General features: G+C 48.4%; 1 protein-coding gene across 1 annotated transcript; it reads right to left on the bottom strand.

Moving 5' to 3' along the window:
• Window positions 1-1,206: 1,206 nt before the first annotated feature.
• On the bottom strand, window positions 1,207-2,427 carry LOC306746691 (uncharacterized protein). The gene is made up of 4 exons (XM_079229643.1): window positions 2,331-2,427; window positions 1,989-2,050; window positions 1,741-1,889; window positions 1,207-1,660 (listed from the first exon to the last, which is right to left on the bottom strand). The coding sequence occupies exons 1-4, from the start codon at window positions 2,343-2,345 to the stop codon at window positions 1,485-1,487; spliced, it is 402 nt and encodes a 133-aa protein (XP_079085769.1). The 5' UTR covers window positions 2,346-2,427; the 3' UTR covers window positions 1,207-1,484.
• Between the last annotated feature and the right edge of the window lie 17,430 nt (window positions 2,428-19,857).

Here is a 19,857-nt window from a genome sequence, read left to right as displayed (position 1 = left end):
ACCTTTTTAAGACGACACAACGTATTTTAATGCCATGATGTCATGATCACGGCCAAAATGTGGAATATGGAAATATGATGGAAACCAGTCGGGAGGAAACAGCGTAAGATTATTTACTATATCACACTTTTTCAGTTCTTCCCAGCAGTATATACAAATACTTCTTAATGATATTATTTGAAGTACTCCCCCCCCCCCCCTCTATGGAGCATCCCCCGGGGTATATAAAGATAATGTATTTACTTAAAGTAAAAAAAGAGGAGAAGTTCATTATTATGAAGTATTTATTTAAAAAAGAGGAGAAGTTAAAATGTCCCCTTTCTGTCTGCTTGTGATGTTCTAAACGATGTCAGGGTCTTGTCACTGAGTCCCGGCCTCACCGCATCATTGCAAACCTTCAAACCTTCAAACCTCTCACTGCACAGAGCCTCAGTCGCCGGCCTCGGGCTCAGTGCCAAGCCGCTCCTCCCTCCTTTTGTTCACGATACCTGCATTACACCTGCGTGGATGTCGAAACAAGTTCCACCGGTTTGAAACTATGGCCCAATCTCAATCTCCACCCATACGGACTCACAGACTTTGAGCCGTGCTCCTGTGAAGTCTGTGAGGGTTTAGGGGTGTCCTACTGTCACATCGTAGAGTGCTTGATGCTCTCTGGCAAACAGTTTGAGCTCTTTATGAACCCTTTGCCTAAGGGAATTACCCACAGTTCATAGCAATGTGACGTTAAACACGCAGCAACTACAGCAGGCACGTGGCGTTCAGCCCGATAAAATACCTTCACACTACAACATTACGGATTAAAGATGGAACATAAAAACACATGAAATCAGAGGAATGCAAGCAGAAAAAAAAAATATATATAATGTTTTTTTTACATTACAGCCAGGGGGGAGATTGGGATTGGGATTCTTCAGCTAATTCATAAATTAGCTGAAGAATAAATACAAATGTTCCTGAGCATGTTCACTGCTGGTTCATCAGGATGACTTTTCTCTAGATTTAAAGCTCTTTTACATGAAACAGGCCTTAAAGTTCTTTTACATGAAACAGGCCTTAAAGTTCTTTTACATGAAACAGGCATTAAAGCTCTTTTACATGAAACAGGCCTTAAAGCTCTTTTACATGAAACAGGCCTTAAAGCTCTTTTACATGAAACAGGCCTAACCACCAAAATGGCAAAAACATCACAAGAGACCATTTCAATTCCTCAGAGATTGTGTATTCTGATCATTGGGAAGGTTTTCACAGAAATTGTACAAAATGCAAGAAATATCATAGAATGCAGTGATGCTGATTACATACTGATTACATGCTGATTACATAATGGTTACATAAATACATGATGAATACATAAATACATGATGAATGCATGAATTACATTACCCCAAACAAGCCGAAACAAGACAAACTGTCAGTATGATAATTATTGCTCAAAAAGCAAAAGTAATTTAAATATGAAATATTTGCCAACATCCCAGTGTTTACAATAACAAGACGAAGCCGTACGAGACGTCGACCAGTAGCCATGACAACGCTACCAGACAGGATGCGGTGATGAGACTGATCTTGTGGCTCACTCCGCTTGAAGTTGTAGTTGCTGTAGTTGCAGTTGCTGCAGTTGTAGTTGCTACAGTTGTAGTTGTTGCAGTTGCAGTTGCTGCAGTGAAACAAAACATTAGTTGTACAATAGTTTGTGCAACCTTTGACATCGTTGATCAACTAGCTCTCGTTGCTTACATGTGATGTTCACACTGATTGAGGCGGTTTCAATGTCGAAGCCGGTGACGTTTGAAGCTGCTTCGGTCAAACTTTCTTTAATCTCAGCTTCAGTAGGAGGCAACGTGGTGTTAAGGTTGATTTTAATGTTGTTGATGACTGATCCAGCACTGCAGAAGGGGAAACAACAAATATAGTTTAAAGTATTAGATTTAAGCCGCTATTATTGAATTGTAAGAATTGCAACACTGTCTCTCTAAACACAATACCTGAATGACGTCACTTCCATGGACTGGTAGGACGGGATAGTCGCTGTGAGGATAGGTTCAAGCTGCAGGAACAGAATTGAATATTAGACCGTATTGAAAGGACCAGTGTGCAGGTTTGTGGAGGTTTACTTTTGCCTTTAAACATTGAACTGTTTATATGAGAACAGTTGCACAAGCTGTAGGATTAGTTTTGTTTAATTTCATATATTCCCCTTGATGATTTTTTGAAATACCAAGTATACTTTATAGTAAGTTTTGAGTTCTTTGATTGGATGATTGAGCTCTGTCATCAAATAATTTACAAGTTGAACTAGTAGGTTTTATTCAAAGAATGAGACTTACCTCTTTAGTTATCATTGCAGCTCGTTCTTTGAAAGCTGTAGATGACGGATCACTCAAATCACTTGTAAATGTGGATTGAACAGATCTAAAAGTCACGCTTATTGTGGAAGGCGCAGCAGTTGTTGTTGGTGCCGCAGTTGTTGTTGTTGGGGCCGCAGTTGTTGTTGTTGTTGGGGCAGCAGTTGTTGTTGTTGTTGGGGCAGCAGTTGTTGTTGTTGGTGCCGCAGTTGTTGGGGCCGCAGTTGTTGTTGTTGGTGCCGCAGTTGTTGGGGCCACAGTTGTTGTTAGGGCAGCAGTTGTTGTTGTTGGGGCCGCAGTTGTTGTTGTTGTTGGGGCAGCAGTTGTTGTTGTTGGTGCCGCAGTTGTTGGGGCCGCAGTTGTTGTTGTTGGTGCCGCAGTTGTTGGGGCCACAGTTGTTGTTGTTGGGGCCGAAGTTGTCGTTGTTGGGGCTGCAGTTGTTGTTGTTGGGGCCGCAGTTGTTGGGGCCACAGTTGTTGTTGTTGGGGCCGAAGTTGTCGTTGTTGGGGCTGCAGTTGTTGTTGTTGGTGCTGCAGTTGTTGTTGTTGGTGCCGCAGTTGTTGTTGGTGCCGCAGTTGTTGTTAGGGCTGCAGTTGTTGTTGTTGGTTCCGCAGTTGTTGGGGCCGCAGTTGTTGTTGTTGGTTCCGCAGTTGTTGGGGCCACAGTTGTTGTTGTTGGTGCCGCAGTTGTTGGGGCCACAGTTGTTGTTGTTGGGGCCGCAGTTGTTGTTGTTGGTGCTGCAGTTGTTGTTGTTGGTGCCGCAGTTGTCGTTGTTGGTGCCGCAGTTGTTGTTGTTGGTGCTGCAGTTGTTGAGGCTACACTGATTGAGGCGGTTTCAATGTCGAAGCCGGTGACGCTTGAAGCTGCTTTGGTCAAACTTTCTTTAATCTCAGCTTCAGTAGGAGGTAACGTTGTGTTAAGGTTGATTTTAATGTCGTTAATGACTGATCCAGCACTGCAGAAGGGGAAACAAGAAATATAGTTAAAAGTATTATATTTAAGACGCTATTATTGAATTGTAAGAATTGCAACACTGTTTCTCTAAACACAATACCTGAATGACGTCACTTCCATGGACTGGTAGGACGGGATAGTCGCTGTGAAGATAGGTTCCAGCTGCAGGAACAGAAATAAATATTAGACTGTATTTAAAGGACCAGTGTGCAGGTTTGTGGGGTCTATCAGTAGAAATGGAGTAAAACATGCATTACTAGCTTTGTCTCAAATCAACTAAAACTAAGAATCTGTGTGTTTTCATTTGCTCTGAATGAGTCCTTCATGTCTATAGAGCAAAAGGATCGTCTTCACGGAGTTTGCCGCGCTGCAACACAATGTTTATACAGGAGCCCAAAAGGACAAATGAAATACTGGCTCTACACAAAGCGTTTTTATGTTCGCTTGAGGCCATAACTGTCCCAGAGAGTCGGCGGTTGCGTGAGCTCCGCTTTTCTTGAAAAGGACGATTCAGTTTGTTGCTGTCTGAAACAACACGACTAGATGCAGGAAACACACGTCAAACACTTTTTACTTTTGCCTTTAAACATTGAAAATAATTCAGCAGTTGAACTAGCAGTTTTTATTCAAAGAATGAGACTTACCTCTTTAGTTATCATTGCAGCTCGTTCCTTGAAAGCTGTAGATGACGGATCACTCAAATCACTTGTAAATGTGGATTGAACAGATCTAAAAGTCACGCTTATTGTGGAAGGTGCAGCAGTTGTTGGGGCTACAGTTGTTGTTGTTGGGCCCGCTGTTGTTGTTGTTGGGGCTACAGTTGTGAGAGCTGTTGTTGTTGAGGCTGCAGATGTGGGAGCTGTTGTTGTTGAGGCTGCAGATGTGGGAGCTAAAGTTGTTGAGGCTGCAGATGTGGGCGCTGTTGTTGTTGAGGCTGCAGATGTGGGAGCTGTTGTTGTTGAGGCTGCAGATGTGGGAGCTGTTGTTGTTGTTGAGGCTGCAGATGTGGGAGCTGTTGTTGTTGAGGCTGCAGATGTGGGAGCTGTTGTTGTTGAGGCTGCAGATGTGGGAGCTGAAGTTGTTGAGGCTGCAGATGTGGGCGCTGTTGTTGTTGAGGCTGCAGATGTGGGAGCTGTTGTTGTTGAGGCTGCAGATGTGGGAGCTGTTGTTGTTGTTGAGGCTGCAGATGTGGGAGCTGTTGTTGTTGAGGCTGCAGATGTGGGAGCTGATGTTGTTGAGGCTGCAGATGTGGGAGCTGCCGTTGTTGAGGCTGCAGATGTGGGAGCTGCAGTTGTTGAGGCTGCAGATGTGGGAGCTGCCGTTGTTGAGGCTGCAGATGTGGGAGCTGTTGTTGTTGAGGCTGCAGATGTGGGAGCTGTTGTTGTTGAGGCTGCAGATGTGGGAGCTGTCGTTGTTGAGGCTGCAGATGTGGGAGCTGTTGTTGTTGAGGCTGCAGACGTGGGAACTGCCGTTGTTGAGGCTGCAGATGTGGGAGCTGTTGTTGTTGAGGCTGCAGATGTGGGAGATGTTGTTGTTGAGGCTGCAGATGTGGGAGCTGTTGTTGTTGAGGCTGCAGATGTGGGCGCTGTTGTTGTTGAGGCTGCAGATGTGGGAGCTGCAGTTGTTGAGGCCACAGTTGTGGGAGCTGCCGTTGTTGAGGCTGCAGATGTGGGAGCTGCAGTTGTTGAGGCTGCAGATGTGGGAGCTGTTGTTGTTGAGGCTGCAGATGTGGGAACTGCCGTTGTTGAGGCTGCAGATGTGGGAACTGCAGTTGTTGAGGCCACAGTTGTGGGAGCTGTTGTTGTTGAGGCTGCAGATGTGGGAGTTGTTGTTGTTGAGGCTGCAGATGTGGGAGCTGCAGTTGTTGAGGCTGCAGATGTGGGAGCTGAAGTTGTTGAGGCTGCAGATGTGGGAGATGTTGTTGTTGAGGCTGCAGATGTGGGAGATGTTGTTGTTGAGGCTGCAGATGTGGGAGCTGCCGTTGTTGAGGCTGCAGAAGTGGGAGCTGCAGTTGTTGAGGCTGCAGAAGTGGGAGCTGCCGTTGTTGAGGCTGCAGATGTGGGAGCTGTTGTTGTTGAGGCTGCAGATGTGGGAGCTGTCGTTGTTGAGGCTGCAGATGTGGGAGCTGCCGTTGTTGAGGCTGCAGATGTGGGAGCTGTTGTTGTTGAGGCTGCAGATGTGGGAGCTGTTGTTGTTGAGGCTGCAGATGTGGGAGCTGTTGTTGTTGAGGCTGCAGATGTGGGCGCTGTTGTTGTTGAGGCTGCAGATGTGGGAGATGTTGTTGTTGAGGCTGCAGATGTGGGAGCTGTTGTTGTTGAGGCTGCAGATGTGGGAGCTGTTGTTGTTGAGGCTGCAGATGTGGGAGCTGCCGTTGTTGAGGCTGCAGATGTGGGCGCTGTTGTTGTTGAGGCTGCAGATGTGGGAGATGTTGTTGTTGAGGCTGCAGATGTGGGAGCTGTTGTTGTTGAGGCTGCAGATGTGGGAGCTGTTGTTGTTGAGGCTGCAGATGTGGGCGCTGTTGTTGTTGAGGCTGCAGATGTGGGAGCTGCCGTTGTTGAGGCTGCAGATGTGGGCGCTGTTGTTGTTGAGGCTGCAGATGTGGGAGCTGCCGTTGTTGAGGCTGCAGATGTGGGAGCTGTTGTTGTTGAGGCTACAGATGTGGGAGCTGTTGTTGTTGAGGCTGCAGATGTGGGAGCTGTTGTTGTTGAGGCTGCAGATGTGGGCGCTGTTGTTGTTGAGGCTGCAGATGTGGGAGATGTTGTTTTTGAGGCTGCAGATGTGGGAGCTGTTGTTGTTGAGGCTGCAGATGTGGGAGATGTTGTTGTTGAGGCTGCAGATGTGGGCGCTGTTGTTGTTGAGGCTGCAGATGTGGGAGATGTTGTTGTTGAGGCTGCAGATGTGGGAGCTGCAGTTGTTGAGGCCGCAGTTGTGGGAGCTGCCGTTGTTGAGGCCACAGTTGTGGGAGCTGTTGTTGTTGAGGCTGCAGATGTGGGCGCTGTTGTTGTTGAGGCTGCAGATGTGGGAGATGTTGTTGTTGAGGCTGTAGATGTGGGAGCTGTTGTTGTTGAGGCTGCAGATGTGGGAGCTGCCGTTGTTGAGGCTGCAGATGTGGGAGCTGCCGTTGTTGAGGCTGCAGAAGTGGGAGCTGCCGTTGTTGAGGCTGCAGATGTGGGAGCTGTTGTTGTTGAGGCTGCAGATGTGGGAGCTGCCGTTGTTGAGGCTGCAGATGTGGGAGCTGTTGTTGTTGAGGCTGCAGATGTGGGAGCTGTTGTTGTTGAGGCTGCAGATGTGGGAGCTGCCGTTGTTGAGGCTGCAGATGTGGGAGCTGTTGTTGTTGAGGCTGCAGATGTGGGAGATGTTGTTGTTGAGGCTGCAGATGTGGGAGCTGTTGTTGTTGAGGCTGCAGATGTGGGAGCTGTTGTTGTTGAGGCTGCAGATGTGGGAGCTGCAGTTGTTGAGGCTGCAGATGTGGGAGCTGAAGTTGTTGAGGCTGCAGATGTGGGAGATGTTGTTGTTGAAGCTGCAGATGTGGGAGATGTTGTTGTTGAGGCTGCAGATGTGGGAGCTGCCGTTGTTGAGGCTGCAGAAGTGGGAGCTGCAGTTGTTGAGGCTGCAGAAGTGGGAGCTGCCGTTGTTGAGGCTGCAGATGTGGGAGCTGTTGTTGTTGAGGCTGCAGATGTGGGAGCTGTTGTTGTTGTTGAGGCTGCAGATGTGGGAGCTGTTGTTGTTGAGGCTGCAGATGTGGGAGCTGTTGTTGTTGAGGCTGCAGATGTGGGAGCTGAAGTTGTTGAGGCTGCAGATGTGGGCGCTGTTGTTGTTGAGGCTGCAGATGTGGGAGCTGTTGTTGTTGAGGCTGCAGATGTGGGAGCTGTTGTTGTTGTTGAGGCTGCAGATGTGGGAGCTGTTGTTGTTGAGGCTGCAGATGTGGGAGCTGATGTTGTTGAGGCTGCAGATGTGGGAGCTGCCGTTGTTGAGGCTGCAGATGTGGGAGCTGCAGTTGTTGAGGCTGCAGATGTGGGAGCTGCCGTTGTTGAGGCTGCAGATGTGGGAGCTGTTGTTGTTGAGGCTGCAGATGTGGGAGCTGTTGTTGTTGAGGCTGCAGATGTGGGAGCTGTCGTTGTTGAGGCTGCAGATGTGGGAGCTGTTGTTGTTGAGGCTGCAGACGTGGGAACTGCCGTTGTTGAGGCTGCAGATGTGGGAGCTGTTGTTGTTGAGGCTGCAGATGTGGGAGATGTTGTTGTTGAGGCTGCAGATGTGGGAGCTGTTGTTGTTGAGGCTGCAGATGTGGGCGCTGATGTTGTTGAGGCTGCAGATGTGGGAGCTGCAGTTGTTGAGGCCACAGTTGTGGGAGCTGCCGTTGTTGAGGCTGCAGATGTGGGAGCTGCAGTTGTTGAGGCTGCAGATGTGGGAGCTGTTGTTGTTGAGGCTGCAGATGTGGGAACTGCCGTTGTTGAGGCTGCAGATGTGGGAACTGCAGTTGTTGAGGCCACAGTTGTGGGAGCTGTTGTTGTTGAGGCTGCAGATGTGGGAGTTGTTGTTGTTGAGGCTGCAGATGTGGGAGCTGCAGTTGTTGAGGCTGCAGATGTGGGAGCTGAAGTTGTTGAGGCTGCAGATGTGGGAGATGTTGTTGTTGAGGCTGCAGATGTGGGAGATGTTGTTGTTGAGGCTGCAGATGTGGGAGCTGCCGTTGTTGAGGCTGCAGAAGTGGGAGCTGCAGTTGTTGAGGCTGCAGAAGTGGGAGCTGCCGTTGTTGAGGCTGCAGATGTGGGAGCTGTTGTTGTTGAGGCTGCAGATGTGGGAGCTGTCGTTGTTGAGGCTGCAGATGTGGGAGCTGCCGTTGTTGAGGCTGCAGATGTGGGAGCTGTTGTTGTTGAGGCTGCAGATGTGGGAGCTGTTGTTGTTGAGGCTGCAGATGTGGGAGCTGTTGTTGTTGAGGCTGCAGATGTGGGCGCTGTTGTTGTTGAGGCTGCAGATGTGGGAGATGTTGTTGTTGAGGCTGCAGATGTGGGAGCTGTTGTTGTTGAGGCTGCAGATGTGGGATCTGTTGTTGTTGAGGCTGCAGATGTGGGAGCTGCCGTTGTTGAGGCTGCAGATGTGGGCGCTGTTGTTGTTGAGGCTGCAGATGTGGGAGATGTTGTTGTTGAGGCTGCAGATGTGGGAGCTGTTGTTGTTGAGGCTGCAGATGTGGGAGCTGTTGTTGTTGAGGCTGCAGATGTGGGCGCTGTTGTTGTTGAGGCTGCAGATGTGGGAGCTGCCGTTGTTGAGGCTGCAGATGTGGGCGCTGTTGTTGTTGAGGCTGCAGATGTGGGAGCTGCCGTTGTTGAGGCTGCAGATGTGGGAGCTGTTGTTGTTGAGGCTACAGATGTGGGAGCTGTTGTTGTTGAGGCTGCAGATGTGGGAGCTGTTGTTGTTGAGGCTGCAGATGTGGGCGCTGTTGTTGTTGAGGCTGCAGATGTGGGAGATGTTGTTTTTGAGGCTGCAGATGTGGGAGCTGTTGTTGTTGAGGCTGCAGATGTGGGAGATGTTGTTGTTGAGGCTGCAGATGTGGGCGCTGTTGTTGTTGAGGCTGCAGATGTGGGAGATGTTGTTGTTGAGGCTGCAGATGTGGGAGCTGCAGTTGTTGAGGCCGCAGTTGTGGGAGCTGCCGTTGTTGAGGCCACAGTTGTGGGAGCTGTTGTTGTTGAGGCTGCAGATGTGGGCGCTGTTGTTGTTGAGGCTGCAGATGTGGGAGATGTTGTTGTTGAGGCTGTAGATGTGGGAGCTGTTGTTGTTGAGGCTGCAGATGTGGGAGCTGCCGTTGTTGAGGCTGCAGATGTGGGAGCTGCCGTTGTTGAGGCTGCAGAAGTGGGAGCTGCCGTTGTTGAGGCTGCAGATGTGGGAGCTGTTGTTGTTGAGGCTGCAGATGTGGGAGCTGCCGTTGTTGAGGCTGCAGATGTGGGAGCTGTTGTTGTTGAGGCTGCAGATGTGGGAGCTGTTGTTGTTGAGGCTGCAGATGTGGGAGCTGCAGTTGTTGAGGCTGCAGATGTGGGAGCTGAAGTTGTTGAGGCTGCAGATGTGGGAGATGTTGTTGTTGAAGCTGCAGATGTGGGAGATGTTGTTGTTGAGGCTGCAGATGTGGGAGCTGCCGTTGTTGAGGCTGCAGAAGTGGGAGCTGCAGTTGTTGAGGCTGCAGAAGTGGGAGCTGCCGTTGTTGAGGCTGCAGATGTGGGAGCTGTTGTTGTTGAGGCTGCAGATGTGGGAGCTGTCGTTGTTGAGGCTGCAGATGTGGGAGCTGCCGTTGTTGAGGCTGCAGATGTGGGAGCTGTTGTTGTTGAGGCTGCAGATGTGGGAGCTGTTGTTGTTGAGGCTGCAGATGTGGGAACTGCCGTTGTTGAGGCTGCAGATGTGGGAGCTGCAGTTGTTGAGGCCGCAGTTGTGGGAGCTGTTGTTGTTGAGGCTGCAGATGTGGGATCTGTTGTTGTTGAGGCTGCAGATGTGGGCGCTGTTGTTGTTGAGGCTGCAGATGTGGGAGCTGCAGTTGTTGAGGCTGCAGATGTGGGAGCTGAAGTTGTTGAGGCTGCAGATGTGGGAGATGTTGTTGTTGAGGCTGCATATGTGGGAGCTGTTGTTGTTGAGGCTGCAGATGTGGGAGCTGAAGTAGTTGAGGCTGCAGATGTGGGAGCTGAAGTTGTTGAGGCTGCAGATGTGGGAGCTGCCGTTGTTGAGGCTGCAGATGTGGGAGCTGCCGTTGTTGAGGCTGCAGATGTGGGAGCTGTTGTTGTTGAGGCTGCAGATGTGGGAGCTGTCGTTGTTGAGGCTGCAGATGTGGGAGCTGTTGTTGTTGAGGCTGCAGATGTGGGAGCTGTTGTTGTTGAGGCTGCAGATGTTGGCGCTGTTGTTGTTGAGGCTGCAGATGTGGGAACTGCCGTTGTTGAGGCTGCAGATGTGGGAGCTGCAGTTGTTGAGGCTGCAGAAGTGGGAGCTGCAGTTGTTGAGGCTGCAGAAGTGGGAGCTGCCGTTGTTGAGGCTGCAGATGTGGGAGCTGTTGTTGTTGAGGCTGCAGATGTGGGAGCTGTCGTTGTTGAGGCTGCAGATGTTGGAGCTGCCGTTGTTGAGGCTGCAGATGTGGGAGCTGTTGTTGTTGAGGCTGCAGATGTGGGAGCTGTCGTTGTTGAGGCTGCAGATGTGGGAACTGCCGTTGTTGAGGCTGCAGATGTGGGAGCTGCAGTTGTTGAGGCCACAGTTGTGGGAGCTGTTGTTGTTGAGGCTGCAGATGTGGGAGCTGTTGTTGTTGAGGCTGCAGATGTGGGAGCTGTTGTTGTTGAGGCTGCAGATGTGGGCGCTGTTGTTGTTGAGGCTGCAGATGTGGGAGATGTTGTTGTTGAGGCTGCAGATGTGGGAGCTGTTGTTGTTGAGGCTGCAGATGTGGGAGATGTTGTTGTTGAGGCTGCAGATGTGGGAGCTGTTGTTGTTGAGGCTGCAGATGTGGGAGCTGCAGTTGTTGAGGCCACAGTTGTGGGAGCTGTTGTTGTTGAGGCTGCAGATGTGGGAGATGTTGTTGTTGAGGCTGCATATGTGTGAGATGTTGTTGTTGAGGCTGCAGATGTGGGAGCTGTTGTTGTTGAGGCTGCAGATGTGGGCGCTGTTGTTGTTGAGGCTGCAGATGTGGGAGCTGCCGTTGTTGAGGCTGCAGATGTGGGAGCTGCCGTTGTTGAGGCTGCAGATGTGGGCGCTGTTGTTGTTGAGGCTGCAGATGTGGGAGCTGTTGTTGTTGAGGCTGCAGATGTGGGAGCTGTCGTTGTTGAGGCTGCAGATGTGGGAGCTGCCGTTGTTGAGGCTGCAGATGTGGGAGCTGTTGTTGTTGAGGCTGCAGATGTGGGAGCTGTCGTTGTTGAGGCTGCAGATGTGTGAACTGCCGTTGTTGAGGCTGCAGATGTGGGAGCTGAAGTTGTTGAGGCCGCAGTTGTGGGAGCTGTTGTTGTTGAGGCTGCAGATATGGGAGCTGTTGTTGTTGAGGCTGCAGATGTGGGAGCTGCAGTTGTTGAGGCTGCAGAAGTGGGAGCTGCCGTTGTTGAGGCCACAGTTGTGGGAGCTGTTGTTGTTGAGGCTGCAGATGTGGGAGCTGTTGTTGTTGAGGCTGCAGATGTGGGAGATGTTGTTGTTGAGGCTGCAGATATGGGAGCTGTTGTTGTTGAGGCTGCAGATGTGGGAGATGTTGTTGTTGAGGCTGCAGATGTGGGAGCTGTTGTTGTTGAGGCTGCAGATGTGGGAGCTGTTGTTGAGGCTGCAGATGTGGGAGATGTTGTTTTTGAGGCTGCAGATGTGGGAGCTGTTGTTGTTGAGGCTGCAGATGTGGGAGATGTTGTTGTTGAGGCTGCAGATGTGGGAGCTGTTGTTGTTGAGGCTGCAGATGTGGGAGCTGCCGTTGTTGAGGCTGCAGATGTGGGAGCTGTTGTTGTTGAGGATGCAGATGTGGGCGCTGTTGTTGTTGAGGCAGCAGATGTGGGATCTGTTGTTGTTGAGGCTGCAGATGTGGGATCTGTTGTTGTTGAGGCTGCAGATGTGGGAGATGTTGTTGTTGAGGCTGCAGATGTGGGAGATGTTGTTGTTGAGGCTGCAGATGTGGGAGCTGCCGTTGTTGAGGCTGCAGATGTGGGAGCTGTTGTTGTTGAGGCTGCAGATGTGGGAGCTGTCGTTGTTGAGGCTGCAGATGTGGGAGCTGCCGTTGTTGAGGCTGCAGATGTGGGAGCTGTTGTTGTTGAGGCTGCAGATGTGGGAGCTGTCGTTGTTGAGGCTGCAGATGTGGGAACTGCCGTTGTTGAGGCTGCAGATGTGGGAGCTGCAGTTGTTGAGGCCGCAGTTGTGGGAGCTGTTGTTGAGGCTGCAGATGTGGGAGCTGTTGTTGTTGAGGCTGCAGATGTGGGAGCTGTTGTTGTTGAGGCTGCAGATGTGGGAGCTGTTGTTGTTGAGGCTGCAGATGTGGGAGATGTTGTTGAGGCTGCAGATGTGGGAGCTGTTGTTGTTGAGGCTGCAGATGTGGGAGCTGCCGTTGTTGAGGCTGCAGATGTGGGAGCTGTTGTTGTTGAGGATGCAGATGTGGGAGCTGTTGTTGTTGAGGCTGCAGATGTGGGAGCTGTCGTTGTTGAGGCTGCAGATGTGGGATCTGTTGTTGTTGAGGCTGCAGATGTGGGAGATGTTGTTGTTGAGGCTGCAGATGTGGGAGATGTTGTTGTTGAGGCTGCAGATGTGGGAGCTGCCGTTGTTGAGGCTGCAGATGTGGGAACTGCCGTTGTTGAGGCTGCAGAAGTGGGAGCTGCAGTTGTTGAGGCTGCAGAAGTGGGAGCTGCCGTTGTTGAGGCTGCAGATGTGGGAGCTGTTGTTGTTGAGGCTGCAGATGTGGGAGCTGTCGTTGTTGAGGCTGCAGATGTGGGAGCTGTCGTTGTTGAGGCTGCAGATGTGGGAGCTGTCGTTGTTGAGGCTGCAGATGTGGGAACTGTCGTTGTTGAGGCTGCAGATGTGGGAGCTGTTGTTGTTGAGGCTGCAGATGTGGGAGCTGTTGTTGTTGAGGCTGCAGATGTGGGAGCTGTTGTTGTTGAGGCTGCAGATGTGGGAGCTGTTGTTGTTGAGGCTGCAGATGTGGGAGCTGCAGTTGTTGAGGCTGCAGATGTGGGAGATGTTGTTGTTGAGGCTGCAGATGTGGGAGCTGTTGTTGTTGAGGCTGCAGATGTGGGAGCTGCAGTTGTTGAGGCTGCAGATGTGGGATCTGACGTTGTTGAGGCTGCAGATGTGGGAGCTGTTGTTGTTGAGGCTGCAGATGTGGGATCTGCCGTTGTTGAGGCTGCAGATGTGGGATCTGCCGTTGTTGAGGCTGCAGATGTGGGAGCTGCCGTTCTTGAGGCTGCAGATGTGGGAGCTGTTGTTGTTGAGGCTGCAGATGTGGGAGCTGTTGTTGTTGAGGCTGCAGATGTGGGAGCTGCCGTTGTTGAGGCTGCAGATGTGGGAGCTGCCGTTGTTGAGGCTGCAGATGTGGGAGCTGCCGTTGTTGAGGCTGCAGATGTGGGAGCTGCCGTTGTTGAGGCTGCAGAAGTGGGAGATGTTGTTGTTGAGGCTGCAGATGTGGGAGCTGCCGTTGTTGAGGCTGCAGATGTGGGAGCTGTTGTTGTTGTTGCAGCATCAGTTTTTGTACGTGCCACTAATATGAGTTTTTATAAGAAAGATTGGATGAGATGTCGGCAAGAACTCCACTATAACTTTATTGTTTGTTGTCACTAGAACTTTTCACAGTATTTTATTAAGAACCTTCAAAAGAATTTGATTCAACATCAAACAACTTACTTATCAGAATCAGAATCAGCACAATCCATGCTCTCTTTCCGACTTCCATCTCGCCTTTTTCTGAATCTATAAAATCAAACAATACAGAAACTTTTTGAGAGACACATCATGTCAAAACCTTTTGTGCTACATTCATTACTTCTTAATAGATAAAACAATATTTGCAGCCATCAACGTTTTTTTCTGTATGTATCGTTTCTTTTATGTTGTACTTTTAACAGATGTTTTAAACTGAACCATGTCGGAAGAATTCCTCCTGATCCTTCACACCTCACCCACAAATGTCTTCTATTCGTCTTTTAAGATCGTATCTACGTTAGAGCTGGAAAGTACATGTGTACCTTGTTGCAGTACCTCAAAAAGCAGAGTACTTGAACAGACAATTAATACAAGATAAAGGAAGAAAATCATACTTTTTGTAATTATTAGTTAATACAAATATGCTGTTTTAAAATTAGAAATTAGTCACATTGAGAAAAAATGTATAACGTGTAGAAACATTTTGATGCATCAAGATGAATTGTTTAATAATCAGAATCGAAGCTTCAGGTGCCAAGAGATTTCCACCATCTATATATTTATAAATAAATATGATAAATATTTATTTCTAGTGAAGTAGAGCATGAAGAAATACAAGGTAAATAATTGTATAAACAAACATATTATATATATTTATTTATAAGTTATCGAAGTAAATATATATATTATATAATATATATATGTATATATATATATATACTTATACATATATATAATAACGTTTATTAAAGCTTTTGCTGATATTGAACTCATACGGGTCAGTCAGCTGACGACTGCAGGTGCTCAGGTGTGCAGGTGAAGCTCGAATGGACCGATGTCCCGACAGCGTTGGCAATATGTTTAGGAATGTACTTACCCCAAATGATAGGATAGAAGATGAAAAGTTATAAATCCGCTCTCTTTCTGCTTCAATGTTCTAAACGATGTCAGAGTAACTCACAGGTCACATGTGTCAAGTGACAAACCTCTTCTCTTCTGAGACCGTCCACACCTTTAAGGCCTTTATACTGAAGAACAGCGAAGGCTCGGCCGTGACTCAGAGACAGAAAACAATAAAAATAGTAACAAATCATCATATTCTGAATAGCAGCTGTCAACCTGTCACCTCCGTGGCTCAATACCAGAGCTCACGCCCTTCTTCATCCTGAGAGTGTCTGCATTCCACTTTGAGAATCTGGATTTCCACTGTACAGCACAACAAAGACTTGAACATGGAAACTATGACACAGCAATGAGCCGTAAGAAACACCAGAGAAATAACCACAATGGAACCCGCTGAACCAATATTGTTATATTTAAAATGATCAGAGTAAATATGTGACGATATGCAGAGGTGTCAAAAGTATTCACATTCAATACTCAAGTAGAAATATAGATACTAGGGTTTAAAAATACTTCTGTAAAAGTTGAAGTGTCAACTCAAGCTTTTTACTTAAGTAAAAGTGTAAAAGTACTGGTTTCCAAACTACTTAAAAGTATAAAAGTAAAAGTAATGTAAGGGGAATTTTTTTCCCATTAAGGGCAAACTTTTAAGTCGCGTCTCAGGGGCCTATAGTGCACTACCCCACCTCCCCCAAAACAATCACTTTTACAAAGGCCATAATGACTATAATGTTTTAAAATGTTATGTTGAAAATGTGGGATGCACTAGACTACCCGTTTCAGGTGCATATATGCCCATTTAAAATGATCACATTTTTTTACAATGCAAATACATTAAAGTACCATATGTGTACTACTGAGCATTAACATGCTCAGTAGTCATTCAGTCTCATTTCATGGAGCGGAAGACATGATAACTAGTTGCCTATAAGTATTGTAATAGTGCAAAATAGGCGGCGGCTCCGACACAAACACTTAAAGCTGTGGTTCTCAAACATTTTCTGTAAATACATAACAAAACATAATTGTGTGACTCATCTGTGCTTTTATAAATAACAGAATAAAGAAAATTGCAATCACTTTCAAGTAAATCAGATTGCCCCATCAGACAATGTTTTGTGTAAGTTCTATCTGTGCAAAAAATAACTCATATTTAGTTACTACTAAATAGCTCATTGTGGAAAACAATAAGCTTTTCATTTTTTTTTGCCAAACAAAACAGAATGAGTGCAGATATGTGAGCCATCAGGTTGTATCAGTATTAGTGGCTGCAGTGAGCTGCTTTCCTCGACACATATGTTATAAACGGGGTTGTAGATTTACGGCTTCTCTCAATTCATGCTCAATATTGAGCTTACATACGTTTTTTTATTTTGAGAAACGCAACAGCAGGAAAAGACGAGCTCACGGAGACTTCTGGCAAAACGCCCCCAAAAAATGTGCAAGCTAGCCTGTTAACGGCGTACCGTAACCATTTACCCGAAAGTACAGGCATTTGTCCATGTATTTATTAATGACTTAGTTTTATATCCGTGTACTTTGTACTTTTGTAATATGTGAAGCCAGCAGCTCATTGTTGGTAGAAGACACGAGCACCGTGGCTCGTTTCACCTGGAGCAGGAGAGCTGCTCCGGGTTCAGAGAGCTGCTCTGGGTTCAGAGAGCTGCTCTGGGTTCAGAGAGCTGCTCCGGGTTCAGAGAGCTGCTCCGGGTTCAGAGAGCTGCTCCGGGTTCAGAGAGCTGCTCCGGGTTCAGAGAGCCGCTCTGGGTTCAGAGAGCCGCTCTGGTGCGAGGAGAACTCCGGTGCTCCTCACAGGAGAGCTGCTGTTGCATCTTCACCCTGGGAGCGTTTAAAACGCAGATATAGCGGTCTGCTTTTCACGCGACATATTTTTTGACGCTCTCTGTCCGCTGCTGTGTGCTCAGCGCTCACCTGTGTGCGCGCGCACGTATCTGTGCGCAACGGGGCGGAGAGGGTTTTTTGTGTGTGTTTTTGAACGATGACAAGCCGGAATGAAAACAAACCAAAAAAACAACATTTTGTGAGCATGTTGTCCGGGCGGTTGGACGTCAGCATATTTCCGCCTCCAAAGCGTGACAGAAAAGGCTCTAGAGGTGAACTCTGCCTCGCTCCCTCCTTTTGTTCTGCGGCATTTGCATTCTTCGTCCATTGTGTGAACATGGATGTAAAACTAACATTATGATGAACACATAAATATAGATCTTCACTGTCATGGAGGAAGAAGGAGTGGTTCCCTCCCTCCTCTCCAAACATATATCTGCTACTGTATTGCACATGAGGAAACGCATCTTAAATGAGGGGATCAGAAACATTAGGTATTGTTTTAAAGGAGCAGCATTCATCATTCTGAATATTAATGAAGTATTTTCTACTGAGTGTTGATGTCATGTTGAAGTGTTTGAACCACAAACTAAATATTGTGTTTCTTCAGTTCATCAAACATGCTGACGTGCGTGTTGACTCATGGCAGAACTACACAATAATAATTCTGCTGATCACAAACTGTGACGAGCCGATGACTCGGGTCACATTCCATAATGTATAATAATATATATATAATAATATAATAATCATGAAGGTTATTGAAGGCGTTCATAAGACAATAATCATACGACTAACATGCAGAAATATCACAGTGAAGACCTCACCCTGAGACCTCACCCTGAGACTTCACCCTGAGACTTCACCCTGAGACTTCACCCTGAGACCTCACCCTGAGACCTCACCCTGAGACTTCACCCTGAGACTTCACTCTGAGACTTCACCCTGAGACCTCACCGTGAAGTCTCACCCTGAGACTTCACCCTGAGACCTCACCGTGAAGTCTCACCCTGAGACCTCACCGTGAAGTCTCACCCTGAGACCTCACCGTGAAGTCTCACCCTGAGACACCTCACCCTGAGACTTCACCCTGAGACCTCACCGTGAAGTCTCACCCTGAGACCTCACCGTGAAGTCTCACCCTGAGACCTCACCGTGAAGTCTCACCCTGAGACACCTCACCCTGAGACTTCACCCTGAGACTTCACTCTGAGACTTCACCCTGAGACCTCACCGTGAAGTCTCACCCTGAGACACCTCACCCTGAGACTTCACCCTGAGACTTCACCATGAAGTCTCACACTGAGACACCTCACCCTGAGACTTCACCCTGAGACTTCACCATGAAGTCTCACCCTGAGACACCTCACCCTGAGACTTCACTCTGAGACCTCACCGTGAAGTCTCACCCTGAGACACCTCACCCTGAGACCTCACCGTGAAGTCTCACCCTGAGACACCTCACCCTGAGACTTCACCCTGAGACTTCACCCTGAGACCTCACCCTGAGACTTCACCCTGAGACTTCACCCTGAGACTTCACCCTGAGACCTCACCGTGAAGTCTCAGGGTGAAGTCTCACCCTGAGACACCTCACCCTGAGACTTCACCCTGAGACTTCACCCTGAGACCTCACCCTGAGACTTCACCCTGAGACCTCACCCTGAGGTCGTCTTTTCTGGTGTTTCCTCTCAAAACAGAAAACAGATCTCAGCTCAGCATTGAGCGTGAACTGAGATTCATGCAACCCGGTTTTAAAGAGATGTGGAGAGGAAAGCAGCTCACTGCAGCCACTGCTACTGACACAACCTGATGACTCACACATCTGCACTCATTCTGTTTTGTACAGGTTGCTCGTTATTGTTATTATCTTGAAACGATATTCAGTGTAAAACAGGTTAATTTGGCCACAATAAGCTATTTTTGGGCCAAATATTAGATATTTTTTTGCACAGATAGAACTTTATTTGCATTGTTCTAACAAAGTGATTGCACATTTTATTTGTTGTTGTCTGATGGACCAATCTGGTCTATTTATAAAATCACAGATGGAGGAGTCAAAAAGTGTGTTGTTGCAATACAACTTCAGCGTGGAACATGTTGTGAGCGTGTTGTCGGGGCGGTTGGACGTCAGAAAAGACATTACAGGCTCTCCCTCCTTCTTTTGTTCTGCGGCATATGCATTCTTCGTCCATTGTGTGAACATGGTTGTAAAACTAACATTATGATGAACACATAAATATAGATCTTCGCCGTCACGGAGGAGGAAGGAGTGGTTCCCTCCCTCCTCTCCAAACAAATATCTGCTACTGTATTGCACATGAGGACACGCATCTTAAATGAGGGGATCAGAAACATTAGGTGTTTTTTTTAAAGGAGCAGCATTCATCATTCTGAATATTAAACATGTTCAGAATGACAAACACAAAAAGTGTATGGTGCCCGAAGCAAAATAATCTCTCTTTAACAAAGACTTGAATAGAACCGGACTGGCTGCTGACTATTGATGACCAATACACCCGGATGGCTTTGCATGAGCTATTGGCTTTGTTTTTGCATGTTTCCCCAAATGTGATTTTTCCCAGTAAAAATGCTTTTGCAAATGTTCAGCGTTTAAATGAGAGCGTTTGGTCTTACTGGAGTTTATCTGGGGGCGGTTCCGCTGGCACTATCCTAAAAAATCCTGATTTAGTTCTCTGTATTCCCTGTCATCATCAGCGGAAATGAGGCCGACGATTGCAGAGTCATCTGAGAACTTTTGCAGGTGGCAGTTGGCAGAGTTGTGTTTGAAGTCCGAGGTGTATATGGAGAAGAGGAATGGAGCCAGAACAGTTCCTTGTGGGGCTCCCGTGCTGCAGGACACCCGATCTGACTCACACTCCCGTATCCTCACATACTGTGGACGGTTGGTGAGGTGGTCCAGGATCCATGCAGTGAGGCGGTGGTCCACCCCGGTCTGCTCCAGCTGTCCCTCAGAAGTAAAGGCTGGATGGTGTTGAAGGCGCTGGAGAAGTCGTAGAACATGACTCTCACAGTGCTTCCAGCCTTTTCCAGGTGAGAGAGGCATCTCTGCAGCAGGAAGATGACGGCGTCATCCACCCCAATGCCAGACTGGTAGGCGAACTGAAGTGGGTCCAGGGATGAGCTCACCAGAGGGCGGAGATAGGCAAGGACCAGCCTCTACAGGGTCTTCATCAGGTGGGATGTCAACGCCACCGGCCGGTAGCTGTTGAGGTCCTTGGGCCACGGGGTCTTTCTATCGGTACCACGCAGGACGTCTTCCACAGCTCTGGTACTTTCCCCCACCTCAAGGTCAAGTTGAAGATGTGCTCCGCTATCCCGCACAGCTGGTCTGCGCAGGATTTGAGGAGCCTTGAGCTGATGCCGTCTGGACCTGTGGCCTTCCTCACCTTGATCCTCCTCAGTTCCTTCCTCACCTGGTTAAGGGACACGCTGGGGGGTGGGGTGCTGTGAGGTG

This window comes from Taurulus bubalis (genome assembly GCF_910589615.1).
Source record: "Taurulus bubalis genome assembly, chromosome: 14".
NCBI lineage: Eukaryota > Metazoa > Chordata > Actinopteri > Perciformes > Cottidae > Taurulus > Taurulus bubalis.
This window is presented reverse-complemented; position numbering and strand designations above follow the sequence as displayed.

Coding starts and splice junctions, on each gene's coding strand:
- LOC306746691 (XM_079229643.1), bottom strand. Junction 1,890..1,988: donor ATGGAAGTGACGTCATTCAG/GTATTGTGTTTA, acceptor CCCCTTCTGCAG/TGCTGGATCAGTCATCAACA. Junction 1,661..1,740: donor AATCAGTGTGAACATCACAT/GTAAGCAACGAG, acceptor GTTTCACTGCAG/CAACTGCAACTGCAACAACT.